This window comes from Triticum urartu, chromosome 2A (assembly GCF_056163025.1).
Source record: "Triticum urartu cultivar PI428250 chromosome 2A, HENAU_Tu73, whole genome shotgun sequence".
In the NCBI taxonomy this organism is placed as follows: Eukaryota; Viridiplantae; Streptophyta; class Magnoliopsida; order Poales; family Poaceae; genus Triticum; species Triticum urartu.
In genome coordinates, this window is record NC_141874.1 from 731,093,719 (window position 1) to 731,108,499 (window position 14,781).

A 14,781-nucleotide genomic window follows, 5' to 3' on the forward strand; every position below is an offset into this window, starting at 1 on the left:
CTTTGAATAACCCGCAAAAAAATCCCTTTGATCGCCCATGCAACAGCCGCATCATGCGGTTGCAGCTCCTGTGGTGGCCGTTGTAGCTTCGGTGGCGACAACTGCAGCTTGCCGGCGTGCTCGCCGCCATCATCCCTGACACTTGCAACATCTCGCTTGCCTCGGAGAGATGCCCAGTGCTGCAACCGACAACCAAAAAATCTACAACCAGTAACGCAAAATGCTTCAACTGGCGATGAAAAAGGTTTCAACCCGTATACGACGAAAGCTATGGACGAGCACCAAAAGTTGCAACCGGTGATAAAAAAGGTTCATCTGGTGACGAGAAAAGCTTCATACGTAGATGAAAAAGGTTTCAACATTTCAACCATAGAATGAAAAGTTGCAACGGACGGTTACAAAATCTACAACCAGCATTGCAAAAAGCTTCAAACTCCATGTCTTAGCTGCGACCTATGACGACGATGGTAATGTTTTGCTGCAACCATAGTTGATTTTTGTTACAATAGGCGATGGAATTTGCTACGAACCATTTTCATGGTTGCCTTGGTGCTACAAGTGCGCCGACGAGCCCAGCGAGGTTGATGGGGGTGGCATGTTGTGAATCACGGTCGGCAAGTTTTGTTTGCAGGCGACAAGTGGCACCGTGTTGTAATCGGGACAGGGGAAGAGTTGTGGCCACCTAGGTCAGGGCTACAATGGCGGCCGTGGCGAGCTACAACCTCGGGGAGGGGGCAGGATTTTCACGGCGAGGCGCAGCCATGTCGTGGTATTGGAATGGTGGGGGCGCAACACCGAGTTGTGCGCGCGGGGATACGCACGTGCGAGCCACTAACATGCACAACCGAACGGGGACAGTAGTTGGTGGCTCAAGGTCATCCTCGCGCGCTTCTTTTGCGTTTGGACGAAGGAAGGAGACGAAAGAAGGGACACAAGGTACGGGTTTGATGTATGTAAAGTATAATCAAGATGAAAATGCGGATAATTTTTGAAGAGTTTGTTCCTCGTATCTGTTGCTTTTTGTTAAAAGAAAATATTATTTCTTGTCTACCTCTATTGTTTTTAGATGGAAATCATTAGATCAGACATCTTTGGAACTTATAAGGGCACGTGTAGATTCACGATACAAGAGTGCATTTTCCCCGCAAAAAGAAATACAAAAGTGCATTCTGAATTACTCATAGTGAGACTGTGAATGTGGCTCTTCCCGAGGCAATAATTGCTTTGCTACTTCTAGTTATGGTCATAACATATTTCTTTCTCTTAGCAAGAGTGATTTTTTTGTTTCCCTTAAAATTGTATTAGTGGTAGCACTATCCAGTAAACATAATTCTTCCTCCATCGGATTGTTTTCCCGTAAATTTTCTACAAATAGAGAGAGAATATTTTAGAATAAATTATTTGTATTCATATATTCACCAAATATTACAAATCTCAAATATAAATACATTACAATATTATGTCTGATTCACACAATATAATATACGTGGTCCGAAGACTTTATTCTACTTATTGTTACATAATATATATATATATTACATCTCGTAGTATTTAGATAGCTAAGACAACAACTTCTGGGTGGGGTGGGGGGGACCGGAATCCAGATCAGGCCAAAGTGCCTTTTTCAAAACATCGGCCCGGCTGGCGCCCCTCAGTCCGGCTGGCTCTCCATCTGACTACCGGACGCGTGCCGGCTGGACGCGGCAACCCGGCCTGCCGGTAGGCAGCGGGTCAGCGGCCGTCCCATCCACCCGTACGACAAGACAACCCCCCCCCCCCCCCCTCGTCCCTCTCCCACGACGGGAGAGCGTGGCTACAGGTGCGGCCGTGTCAGCCGGCCGGGGCAACCATCAGCACTGCTCACCACTGTAGCCCCACGACGTCAAAACACTCCATGACACAGGGCGAGACGTGCAACAGTAACACACAGCAGGCAAGACCCGGGCACCCAGCGGGCCCCACTGTCGGCTTTAGACGATGACACCAGGGCCCGCGCCCATGTAACTTTAGCTTTTGTAACCCTAGGAGCCCGGCCTATAAGATCCCCCAGGTGCCCTTCATGCAGGGCGTTGACTCTTAGTTCAAGACACACACACACACACACACACACACACACACACATGAGAGGCAAGAATGGAGATCTAGCTCCTTCTTCCTCCTCCGCCAAACAGCTCTAGGAGCACCATTGTAGCCCTTGTGCATATCATCTAATTTCGGCAGAGGGCCTTGAACTTGGGTACATATTGTGTCTCACACTTGCGCACGCTGACCTCGCCTCCGACGTCCACATGCAGCCCTCCACTTTTAGTCATCCCATGGCATCTGCCGTGATTTCACCATGACAACTTCTTATGGAGATTATTAATTGAGATCTCCAACAACTTCTGGGGTGTAATCCACAAGCTTCAATTTCATTTGCCATGTCCGGATTGTTGAACTATGATTTTTTTGTTGCTTTGTTGAACTGTAGAATCATGATAAATTTTGTGCTATATGATCCACATGCATGGATTTGAGGGTTTGCGTCTGATTAATGTGGCTGCCCGGTGGCAAATATGAAGGGCCGTCCGGACCCGTCCGCGGACATTTAAGTGCATTTGTGGATGCTCTAAAGGAATGCTCAAGCTATAGATTTTGAAGGTTGTGATTTTCTGTCTTTAGACTTATTAGGTAGGCATGTTTGGCTCGTGGAGCCTCATGATGATGGAACGACCGCTTTGAATAACCCGCAAAAAAATCCCTTTGAACAGTGCTACGCGTCCATCGACGAATAATCTGAAAAGATCCGCCCACTCAGCAGCCGTTAGATCTGGTCCAAACCAACGGTTAACCCCGCCGTCATTATTACAACAAAGTCAGTGTTGCAGAACCCTCTTTGCAACAGAGTTCATGTTGCAGAAACATTCAAGTGTTACAGTTTTTTTATGTCTTTACTTTTTTGCAACATGGATGATGTTGCGGAAAGACTTTTGCAACATAAATGGTGTTGCACAAATTAGAAGAAGAACGGGAGCTTGAAAGGAACGCGGAAGGCAACTGCGCTCGAGGATCTAGATCTAGATCCTACAACATACAAGTTGTTGCGGTGGAAAAACTGCAACAAGGGCTCGATAGCAAAAGCATAATAAATCATGCTAGCTGAGCCCTACAGGACACGTGTCACATGGACAAGGCGGCGGACGCCTACGTGCGATCCATCAGCTGAAGGCAAGCTTTTTTCCTTTGGATATCGTTGGGTAATACAACAATGATGTTTTCCTTCAAAAAAGGCAGAATCCGGCTGAAATTCTGAAGCATTCCAATCGGCTCTAGTCCAGGAACCTCAAAGAGGCGGGTGTAATTTTCACGTGTATTATACCAACAGAAAAGAGAACGAGGAAAAAGGCTGAAAAGACTTTGCGTGACTAGCGTCTCACATATTCAAGCCCAGGAGCGGCGGCTTGCACCTGCACCTGAGCAGGCGTTAGGTACGTAGTACGTGTGGACGCCCGAATAGTCAAACTAATTAAGCGGCGGCATGCATGCATGCAGTTGCACTTGTACTCGGCACGGACGGCGTCGAATGCACCAACTGCCAACTTTATGCTGGCGGCGAATTTCAGCACAATTCCACGAACCCTCCGTAATATCATATCATGTGCAGGTGCAATATTTCATCATGCGTGATGTCCAAAGATCTCTACTGTATTATAAATAGCGTTGTGTGAGTGATCAGCTGTTTCATTCCAGACTCCTGTCGTGCGCTGAACTGCACAAATTGAAGGAAGCAAAGCAATGGCGCCCGTGGCAGTGCTTGTGCCGTGGCTAGCATGGCTCGTCGTCTCTTTCCTCTCCGTCTACCTCCTCAACCTCCTCTCTCGCGCGCGTTCCGGCCTCCCGCCGGGCCCCCGCCCGCTGCCGCTCATCGGCAGCCTCCACCTTCTCGGTGACAAGCCGCACCGCTCCCTTGCCGGCCTGGCCAAGACCCACGGCCCGCTCATGTCCCTGCGCCTCGGCGCGGTCACCACGGTGGTCGTCTCCTCCCCCGCCATGGCCCGGCAGTTCCTGCAGCGGCACGACTCCGCGTTCGCCGCCCGGTCCGTGCCCGACGCCACCGGCGAGCACGCGGCGGGCTCCGTGGCCTGGCTACCCCCCGCGCCGCGGTGGCGCGCGCTGCGCAAGATGATGGCCACGGAGCTGTTCGCCCCGCACCGGCTCGACGCGCTGCGCCACCTCCGGAGCGAGAAGGTGCGGGAACTCGTGGACCATGTCGCGCGGCTGGCACGCGAGGGCGCGCCGGTGAACGTCGGCCGCGTGGCCTTCACGACGAGCCTGAACCTCCTCTCCCGCACCATCTTCTCCGCCGACCTGACGAGCCTCGACGACGGCAGCCGGTCCGAGGAGTTCCAGCAGGTGGTGACGGCCACCATGCAGGCCGTGGGGAGCCCCAACGTATCGGACTTCTTCCCGCTGCTCGCGCCGGCCGACCTGCAGGGCACGCACCGGCGGCTGGCGCGGCTGCTCGCGCGGCTGCATGTGGTGTTCGACGCCGAGGTGGACCAGAGGCTGCGCGGCCGCGACGCCGGCCAGCCCAGGAAGAACGACTTCCTCGACGTGCTGCTCGATGTGGCGGCGCGTGAGGATGGGAAGGACCTGCTGGACCGCCAGACGCTACGATCACTTTTCACGGTAACCACAATTTCTGTTTGCAAGGACAAAAGATAATACTGCACTTCAAAATTCCACGACATAGCCTTGCCAAACCAGCCGAGATCAATGCACATGGCCAGCCTTGGCGATTTAGATTTATATTTTAAAATGCTGGCATCGAGATATGTTTCTATTTTGCGGGTGGCATCGAGATGTTTACAATCCCACAAAATTCATATTCAAATTTGGTTTTTTATCAAGAAATAAATATAAAAGTTTCGGTAATTCACGTCAAAGCCCAGGCTCATTTACATCCAATGAATAGTAAATTGAAAAATTAGAAAAAGTTCAGAATATTTTTTGGCATCAAAGATGCTCGAGTGCGCAAGGAGCATGCTAACTTTCGTGGTGTTTAGATATTCGGGGAGCTCTTAGGAAAAAAAGACAAAATTAGGCCCAAATAGTGGACTTTTCCAAACTTTCTTTGACATTGATTTTTTTTTGCCACAGCCTCCTCGAATGTCCGGACATCATGATTTTTTGCACGCACATCACACATTCGAATATCTTCAATGACAAAAAAATTTAGATGATTTTACTGTTCACACCCATGCACCTGCGCACTTAATCAAATATTGATGTGGATTTTTGTGGCACACTTAGTTATGTACTAATATCCACTCTAGTGATGCTACAGTAACCATTAACAACGATACATCAAAAGTAACATTTGGATACTCGTGTTTATGTGCTAAAATTCGAATAGAATAGTCAAACATAAAATTTTACAGGAATCGTGGCAGGTTACTCATGTGTTACAAAGAGCACCAGTGGGATTTTCCTCTACAAGAATTGAATCATCTAAAACTTAAATTCCAATGTTCTTCCTTTGTTTAAAACCAGCCTTGTTATATTTTATCGCATTTCCAACAATTCCACCATAACCCTCTGTATCACTGCACTTCATCCAACGTGTGAAAAAATGGGAAATTGGGTCAGGAACAGCGGCTTCTACTATACTGCAATGAAATGATTATCAAATCTTATGTCGCAAATCAACGAGTTGTTCGTATATAGTTCATCCAAACAGTACCGCTGTGTGTAGTTCAAAGAAAATTTAAGTTCTTCTATAGCAAATAATCAATTATACTCTATGTGGTGATTGTTTAGTGTATATAAATAGCTATATTTACGAGACTATAAACGTGACATTATATTTTCATGTTATAGGATTTGTTCTCTGCTGGTAGTGACACAAGCTCTAGCACAGTGGAATGGGCAATGACAGAGCTGCTCCAAAACCCATCATCAATGTCCAGCGCTTGCAACGAGCTTGCAGAAGTTATTGGCTTCAAAAGAAACATTGAAGAAGATGATATTGTTCGGTTGCCCTATCTCCAAGCTGTCATAAAAGAGACTTTTCGACTTCATCCTCCCGGTCCACTCTTGTTGCCACGGAAACCTGAGAGGACAGTGGAAATAGCAGGTTACACAATACCTAAAGATTCACGTGTGTTCATAAACGTATGGGCGATAGGTCGAGACAAAGATGTATGGTCTGAGCCTGAGAAGTTTATGCCAGAGAGGTTCTTGGGTTCAAGAATTGACTTTAGGGGTGCTGATTTTGAGCTCCTTCCATTTGGTGCTGGACGTCGGATCTGCCCTGGAATGCCATTGGCTATTAGAACGGTGCATTTGATCCTCGCTTCGTTGTTAAACCAGTTTAAATGGAGTCTCCCTGTTGAGCTTGAAAGGGATGGAATTGATATGGAAGAAAAGTTTGGCCTATCACTAACGAAGGTTGTGCCTCTTTGTATTGTACCAACACCGGTTTGAATTCATAAAAATGTATCCTAGTAAGATTGCCTTAGATGTTTTCAATATGTAGTAATTCAAATGTATCAACCATGGAATTTATGTCATTATTTATGTGATAATTAAATAAGTATTCTAGAAAACTTGACTTTCTCGCACTGCATAAGATGAATGATATGTTGTTTTCTTTTTGTGGGGACATATGTTGTGTTACTAAGATGTTGATCATACAAAGATATTCATACATGCCATCCTAGACATCCAAATTAACTTTTGAGGTTTGTGTAACACCATGTTGCAAAAAATTCAATGTGTCAATGAAAAAAATACAACACTTCATTCACGTGCGATGGAAATGGTGATGGATGGTCATTCGATGATATGGTATTGAGAGCCTTAAAGAGAAGAAAATTGATTAGATTAATTTGGCAATGTCACCTTTACACCTTAAGTATTGTGTTGGAACAATAGTGATTGTTCTCAGAAAAAGGAAATAAGCTATGTATATTTTCATATAGGAATATCTACACCATTCAAAGATTCTAAAATTTCATTGTTCATAATTCGACACCATGAGAAGTATCCTCTCCAACGTTCGGAAATATTTACAGCCAAAATATTTCACATTGAAATCTTCTACACATTCCAAAGTTCATAAACTTAATGTGGATGGGCAGTTGCCAGGAACGGTAATAGGGGTGTGATTGCAGCTGTATGCCGGGATGAGAATGGTGTCTACCTAGGATCATTTGCTGTGAATTCGAATTATACGGTTGATTGTCCAGCCCCTTTCACTCCTCATGGCAGTCACTTAGGGTAACGAGGGAGAACCACACTAGTCCAAGTGATTGCTAAAACATAAATGAATGCCTAGCCATGCAAATAACGGCACAGGTGGTTCTGCAATTGAACCGGCTAAAATTCTAAAGGAAAATTCTGCTCTGAGAACCACCGAGTCAGGTGTGTTAGAGCATCTACAGCTGGGCGCCCCAAACCCCCCATCATACGCCCGGGCGGATGACCCAGTCAGTGACCGGCATAAAACTCCGATCCAGACGGCAGCTCAAACCGGCTTCAAACACCTGGGATGACCGGTACCCCTCTTATCCAGCCCAAATATGAGATAAAAATGGGGAGGCCCGGGCGTGACCAGGCGCGTCCGCCACGTCTGAACCGGTCCACGCTGGCCCACCCGACCCCATATATAATCGTCCACATCTGCTCCCTGGACCAAACCCTAGCGACTCCACTCCCTACCCCTCCACTCTACTCCACTTCATGCCCAAGCTCCCGTCTGGCGATCTCCGGCATGACGGACAGCAGATCCGAGTCCTACACCTCCAAATCCGTCAACTGCGAGCTCATCCCACGCGGCCCTGAGGAGGAGATGACCGTCTGGTTTGCGCTCCGCCACTCCCGGGAGGAGGCCACCCGACTACAGTGCACATACTCCTTTCGTCGGGAATTCATTGCGTCTATCCAAATGGCGCATGGATCTGCCGCGAGGTGTGGTAGCACTGCTTCACCAGAGGCGGTGCAGTCCGTCTGGTGTCCAAACACAGTGGCGGACGTGCAACCCCTCCGTTGGTGCACCGAACCGAAGGTGAACACGGCATGGACGTCGGGCAATGCAAACATGGCGCGATGTGCCCGCCATGGGAGGCGGCGGCAACCCTCACGGTGGTGACCATGCATGTGGTAGGATATTTGTGGTTTAGTGTCCGGTTGGAAGGAGAAAGAAGAGGGGGATCACGCATGTGCAGTTGGGAGGAGAGAGAAGAGAGGGACATGCATGTGATTGGTCAAGTGCATGTCCGCACTCCGACAAAACTCTTATGCTTTTCTCCAAAATACGAGAATTTGACTCCGGATAGTATTGCAAACCGATACAGGTCCCACTGAATTGTAAAAATGAACAAATGTGCTCGGTTGGACATATACCGATGTTTTGCAGGTGCCCTAACGTAGTACTGCACCGCACCGAGTGGTCGAACCGGCCGACGATAACGCAAATTATGATTTGGCCATGCACGGCACTACCGCAGTCGCACACCTACGGATTGATCGAGTTCACGCGAACCAATCTATGGTTGGATGGTTAAAGAGACAGTGGTATCCCCAGCCCATAAGGGTTCAAATCCTAGTGCTCGCATTTATTCCAGGATTTCTGGCGATGCACATTCAGTGGGAGGAGACGTTCCCGTCGACGACAAGGCGCCTACGATGACTTCGTAAATCTCAAGATGATATGCCAGTTTAGTCTTTCGAAGGTGCTCATTGGATAAGGTGTGCGTGTGTGCGTTCATAGGGATGAGTGTATACGTGTGTATATAAACGCTTGTGTCTATACTGATGTTAAAAAAGCGGAATTGCTATTTTTCAGCTGGATGAAAACAATTCAGCTTCATTCGTTTTTCTAGCCGCTCCCCTCGCGCTCAGCCCCTCCCAATCTCCCCCTCCCCTTCTTTCCTTTCTGGATTTTCGATGTGTTGGCTTGCTCCTCAGATCGTTTGAGTTCAGATCGATTTTTGTTTAGGTTGTTGTTGTTGATGTGTGTATCGTTAGGGCGCTCCAATCTGTTGTTTTAGGTAGTTGAATGTGATAGCTCCTGCGGCCTTTAGTTGTATGTGATATGTCCTGTTCGTGCGCTTGGATTAGGCTTCAGGAGTGAGTAATGTGCTATAGGGGATTCATCTACTATATATGGCCGTTTGTATTAGGGCAAAAATATTAGGGGATTCATCTGCTATAGGGGATTTCATTGCTAGTGTAATCTTTGATGTAATTACAGAGTATTCTTGCTGTAATTACTTCTTTAGCTGTAATATTTTGTTGTAATTTCAAAGTAATCTCTCTACAATTTTTTAATGTAATCGAGTGAATATATAGTGTAGTAAGATATAACCTTAGTTTGGCGTTTTAGTTCTAATTCCATGCAGTACTCATGATTCTTTTTGTATATTTTAGTGGTGCTAGTAGTGGAATTTTCTCTATTGATCCAGGGCGTATGAGTTGGTTGTTTGTAGTGAACTTTGTGTAAATGTGTGTTTGCTCCAGAGTGTCCTTTCGTATCACTGAATTTACTCTGTAAATCTTAGTTTTTACTATTTTCTTACAAGTGTGATCACAGTGAATTTTAGAGTTTTTACTTTATGTTACAAGTGAAATTACAGTGCAATTCTTAGTGTAATTTTAGGCCATTTTACCGGTTTTGTTAATTTTCAGTCGAATGATTTACAGTTAGTCTTCATTCATATTTTGGCCGTTGGATCTCATGCCGAGATCCGCACTGGAGCTATCCTTTTCATGGAGATTTTCTTTTCTGTGCGTTATCGGGCACACTTTGTTTCCGGGCCAGCCCGTTACCGCATGTCCGCATTCCCTGGCTCTCTCTTTGTCCCCCTTCCTCATGTCGGTGTGTGTGTGTGGCGATTCCTGCGATTTCTTCGTTGTGTACGGCGATTCTGATCTCCTCCTCATCTTCTTCAGCTAGATTTCTGCTCCAGTACCTTGTGGTTTCGGTTGTTTGTCCTTGTCTTCTTCTTTTCCCCATTGGATTTCTTCTAGGTCTAGTAGCTTGTTTCGATTCCCCTGGTGTTTGATGTACATATAGGTGTATGTGTCCTCGTAGCGGAGGATTTTTCCTGGCGATTTCGTTGCAGTTGTAGCGATAGGTGCATGGATGTAGTTGTGGATTTGATTCCCCTGTTGATTTTCTATCACTGGCCTGAGCGTCTAATTCTGCTGTTTTTTCTCTATTTGGCATGTGGTTTTCGGTAGTTTACAACAACTTCATAACTATAATTTCATTTAATTACAATATAGTTTCCTCTGAAATTGTAGTGTAGTGACACTGTGATTACAGTGTTGTTACAGTGTAATTTCCAGGGGTAATCAGAGTGACTGTAACTTCTGGGATTGTTAGTTTACAATCACTGCAATTACAAATTACACTGTAATTTCAGGTTAATTACAGTGCTATTGTTACTGTATGTTTAGTGTAAGTACACTAGATCAGAATGAAATTTTCATTGCAATTAAAGTATTTTTTTTGGTCTACAAGCATTTTAGAATCTTTTTCTTTGCGGTTTGTCTTTGTTGGCTGGTATTTGCATTCATTTATAACCATTTATTTATTTATCTTTCTGTTTGGGTGGTATTGCATCTAAGTTACAGCACTTCATAACTGTAATTTTATTTTATTTACAGTATAATTTCCTCTAAAATTATAGAGTAATCACAATTTAGTTATATTGTTACAATGTAATTTTAGAGTAATCACAGTGTAATTTTTAGGGTAATTACACTGAAAATCACTGTGCTATTTTGTTGTAATTACTGCAATTTCACTATAATTTACAGTGTTGTTACAATGTAATTTTCAGTGGTAATTACAGTGATATTTTTACTGTTATTTAGATACTAGGATATTTACTGTATTTACCGTTAGTGCAATTACAGTGTAATTTCAGTAAAAATTACAGTGTAATTAGACTGTCAATCACAGTGTCTTTGTTGGGTTGTGTTGCATCTAGTCACACTGTCAATATATACTGAATCTATCTTTGTGTCTGAAACTTTGCCAACTTCCTATCTAATATACAGTGTAATTTTTTATCATTTGTACTCATACTCTCTTGTCTTTTTTCTTAGCTTTGAAGCAGTGAGATGTGATACGGCCTATTGTTCATATCGGTCACTTGGTACTTTGTGCCCTAATGGACATCTAGGCAACTTCCTGGTCGTTTCTTACTGTGGTTTTTCTTTGCTCTTTTAAAGGAGATCGTCTTGAATAATTCCAGTCCTGAACTCATCTGAAATGCTTTTGAAGGTGCCAACGGTGCATTTCCAATGTGGAGGACCAACTATAAGTACTTTAATTTCTGCCTTCTTTTTTGGTGTTTGTCGTTGCCCTTTCTTTTTATTTCTTATTTCCTCTATATACATTTTTCTTCATATTATTCTTTTATTATTCTTCCTTTTTGTAGCTAGACTTTCCTTTAACCATTTGAAAGAATGGGTTTTCTTTCATCGCTTCTTTGAAGGAAAGACCCTTCTTTCATTGATTCAGCTTTTGATGAGCATTCTTAATTTCACTTGCAGATTCATGATCCGCAAGTACTTCCTCCGTAAAGAAATATAAGAGCGTTTAGATCACTAGCGTTTAGATCACTAAAAGTAGTGACCTAAACGCTGTTATATTTCTTTCCGGAGGGAGTACATTGCTAATCAATTTGTTTCTACATTAGTCTCCTTTTTGAAGGCACTATGTTATCTTTTAAGATTTGCTCTCGTATTTTTTTTATTTTATTCAAAGAGTTATAAACTTCATAGGATGTTGGGATGCTTTTGTTACTCCCATGACGAGGAAACAAATCGATTTCGAAAAATTTGACGTAGTCTACCTAGCTGTTCCCAACAAGACCAATATGTAATTTGGTTTTTAGTATGGCTGACCTGATTTCCTTTTAAATACTGTTCTCAATTTACATTGTTGGTACCTTTTTTTTTCTGTTTTTCTACCTTTATTCATGTGAAATCAGGCACGATTATGGCGTCTTTACATTCAAGTTTATGGAAGTGTGGACCACAAGGACTCAAGTTACTAACCACTTTTCAAGCGCTGACATACCCAACTTAAGGATAAAGTATGCTAATGATATGTTTTTCAGGGAGTTCAACAGCGTGGATAAGTTCTAGTTACTGATTTCTTTGCAGATGTAAGCACCTCTGTTTTTATTACTTCAAATTTACAGGATAGAGATTCATGATTTCCAGTCATTTTTTAGTTGTACTTTTGGCTGAAGGTTGCCCAATTTACTGTACTCATCTACATCATTCATTGTCTATTGTACTGTGTATTTTCTGCTTTTGGCTCAGTGTCAATTGCTTCACTTTTTGTGCCGTCCCACTTGCCATGTATCTGGTTTTTGAGTTTGATTTCTGTCCTAATTTATCTATGTGTCGATGAATTTCTCCTCTGTGGATTGCTGTGGCTGGTTTGTTCCCTGCCCATCAGTTGATTTCTGTTTTTGCTTGGATCTGCTTGTTTGGGTAGGATGCTACTGATGCTTAGTGGGTTTCGATCAACTGGTTTCGGTAGGATGCTACTGATCTGTAGCATAGCATGTCTTCCTGTGTGCAGAATTTCCTGATTCTTTTGCTTAGTCATTTCAAATCAAGCTTTGAATTTGTGTTTTAGTATGTGTTAGCAGATGCACTTTTTTCAAAATAACCATGATGCATTTTTCGGTATGTGTTCCAGTGTTAACTGTAATTTCCATTCCTGGTTCACTGTAATTTCGATTGTGGTTTAATGTAATTACATGTATACAATAGTTTCAGTGTTAACTCGTTGAACTTACAGTGTAATTTCTATTCTCGTTCACTGTAATTTCTATTCTTGTTTACTGTAGTTATATATATACAGTAGTGTCAGTGTTAGCTCATACAACTTACAGTGTAATTTCTATTCTCCTTCACTGTAATTTCTATTCTGGTTCAATGTAATTCTGTATATACAGTAGTTTCAGTTTTAACACACTGAACTTACAGTGTAATTTCTATTCCTGTTCACTGTAATTTATATTAACTTGCAGTGTAATTTCTATTTTTTTGGTCATAGTGTGATTTCTATTCTGCTGTTCTTGCAGTGAGATCTCTTTTGACCTTGTGTTTTTTAGAGCTGTTTTTACCTTGTGCTTTTGTGAGAAGTACGTAAATGTAGATGTCCTTTTTGGTCTTTTTGCCCCTTTGACTCTGGAAATTATGAACAGGCTTGCACGCTTTTTTTTGGCCCCATTGGTTCAAGTGTTTCTCAGATGTTGAGCATGTAGGCTTTCCCCTGCCCCTTGTTTATGTTTTTTTTTTTGATTTTATAGCTGGTCTAGTCTGGCCGGTCGAATTTGTTTGGCCACCCGGTGAACGTCCGTACGGATAAGGCCTAAGCCTGTCGGTGTACTAGAGTAAGGGTACCCTAGTATCCCGAACTTGTGCACGGGCAGTCGCAGCATCCCGCGGCAAGGCTTGCCGGGTGACCGCCAAGGTCCTCCGTGGTTCCTTTGGAGCCATTCAAGAACAAAGTGTTCAAGCCAAGAAGACAAGACCCCGGCAAGAGGAGCTTGCCGGGAAGGCTGACAAAAGCATCCCAAGACCCCGGCAAGAGGAGCTTGCCGGGAAGGCCACCCAAGGCATTTCAAGAAACTTGCCGCGGCGCACCATGCGCCCCGACAAGGCCCGGTGAGCGACAAGCTCCCGGACGCGACAAGATAACGACAGCGGCAAGGCGCTTGCCGCGGCAAGCCACCTCTCTGGGCCCGCGCTCCAGCACATTCACCAACGTGTCGCTCTGGGGCCCTTCCAGGCGCACGTGGCGGGAGACTGTGCAGCCAGCGGCGTGCGGTGGCAAACGGCGCTGACAAGATCGCCATCGTGGCGAACGGTGCCGTCCCTGGCGGTCCCTTTCCGCACTGTTTGGGCGACACAGACGGGCATTTAAGGCCCTTGTCCCCTCCCGTCAGGGTTAGGTATGATACACTGTAGCAGGTAGCTGTGCCTACCACAGCACCTTTCCATTTTTGCCCTTTACCTCCGTTGCCACCTGTCGGTGACCCCTTGCGCATATAAAAGGAGGCCCGTGTGCAACGTAGAGGGGGGTTCGAACACTCACGCTCGGTCTCGCTAGCTGCTGGTGTGTACTGTAGCACTCCACGCTCCCGAGCAAGAAATCAATACAAGCCACAAAGCAGGAGTAGGGTTTTACGTATCCGTGCGGCCCGAACCTGGGTAAATCGCTCGCGTGCATCGCCTCGATTTGCTCTTTGCACGACCTCCGCCCCCGCCGAACCGAAAGGGACCCGGTCCGCCGGTCCCATAGGTGCCCGTCGATCAGTACCCCCGCAGCGTGACAATGGATCATGAAGAAAAGACACACAACGCGGCAGGTACATGGACATACAAAAATTCGACTGAAGCTTAATTAAATTTCAGACGGATGCTATATAGACAGTCCTTCAAAAAAAAGATTGATCGAGTTCACAAGACCAAACAAATACTACCACCCAGTAAGGTGGCCTTTGACCACACCGACGGAACAGAGCAGAGCAAGCCGGGTTCGCTGTCATGAAAAAGGAGCCTACGTACCTTTGCACAAGGCAATCGTGCCATGTGCCATGCATGTCAATATGTCACGCGTGATGTTGGTGACACGACGGATATGGATTTGGTCACACAACTTTAGATTTGGTCTTTATTCCCGGTTCCCCAAACAGTTCTCTATATGCACTATATAAATAGCGTTGTGCGAGTGACTAGCAGTTTCACTAGAGACACCTGCTC

General features: G+C 45.0%; 1 protein-coding gene across 1 annotated transcript; it reads left to right on the top strand.

The window, feature by feature from the left end:
* The first annotated feature begins 3,740 nt into the window (after positions 1 to 3,740).
* Positions 3,741 to 6,530, top strand: LOC125534388 (geraniol 8-hydroxylase-like). The gene is made up of 2 exons (XM_048697638.2): positions 3,741 to 4,668; positions 5,860 to 6,530. Exons 1-2 carry the CDS (start codon positions 3,775 to 3,777, stop codon positions 6,463 to 6,465), a joined length of 1,500 nt encoding a protein of 499 aa, XP_048553595.2. The 5' UTR covers positions 3,741 to 3,774; the 3' UTR covers positions 6,466 to 6,530.
* The last annotated feature ends 8,251 nt before the right edge of the window (positions 6,531 to 14,781 follow it).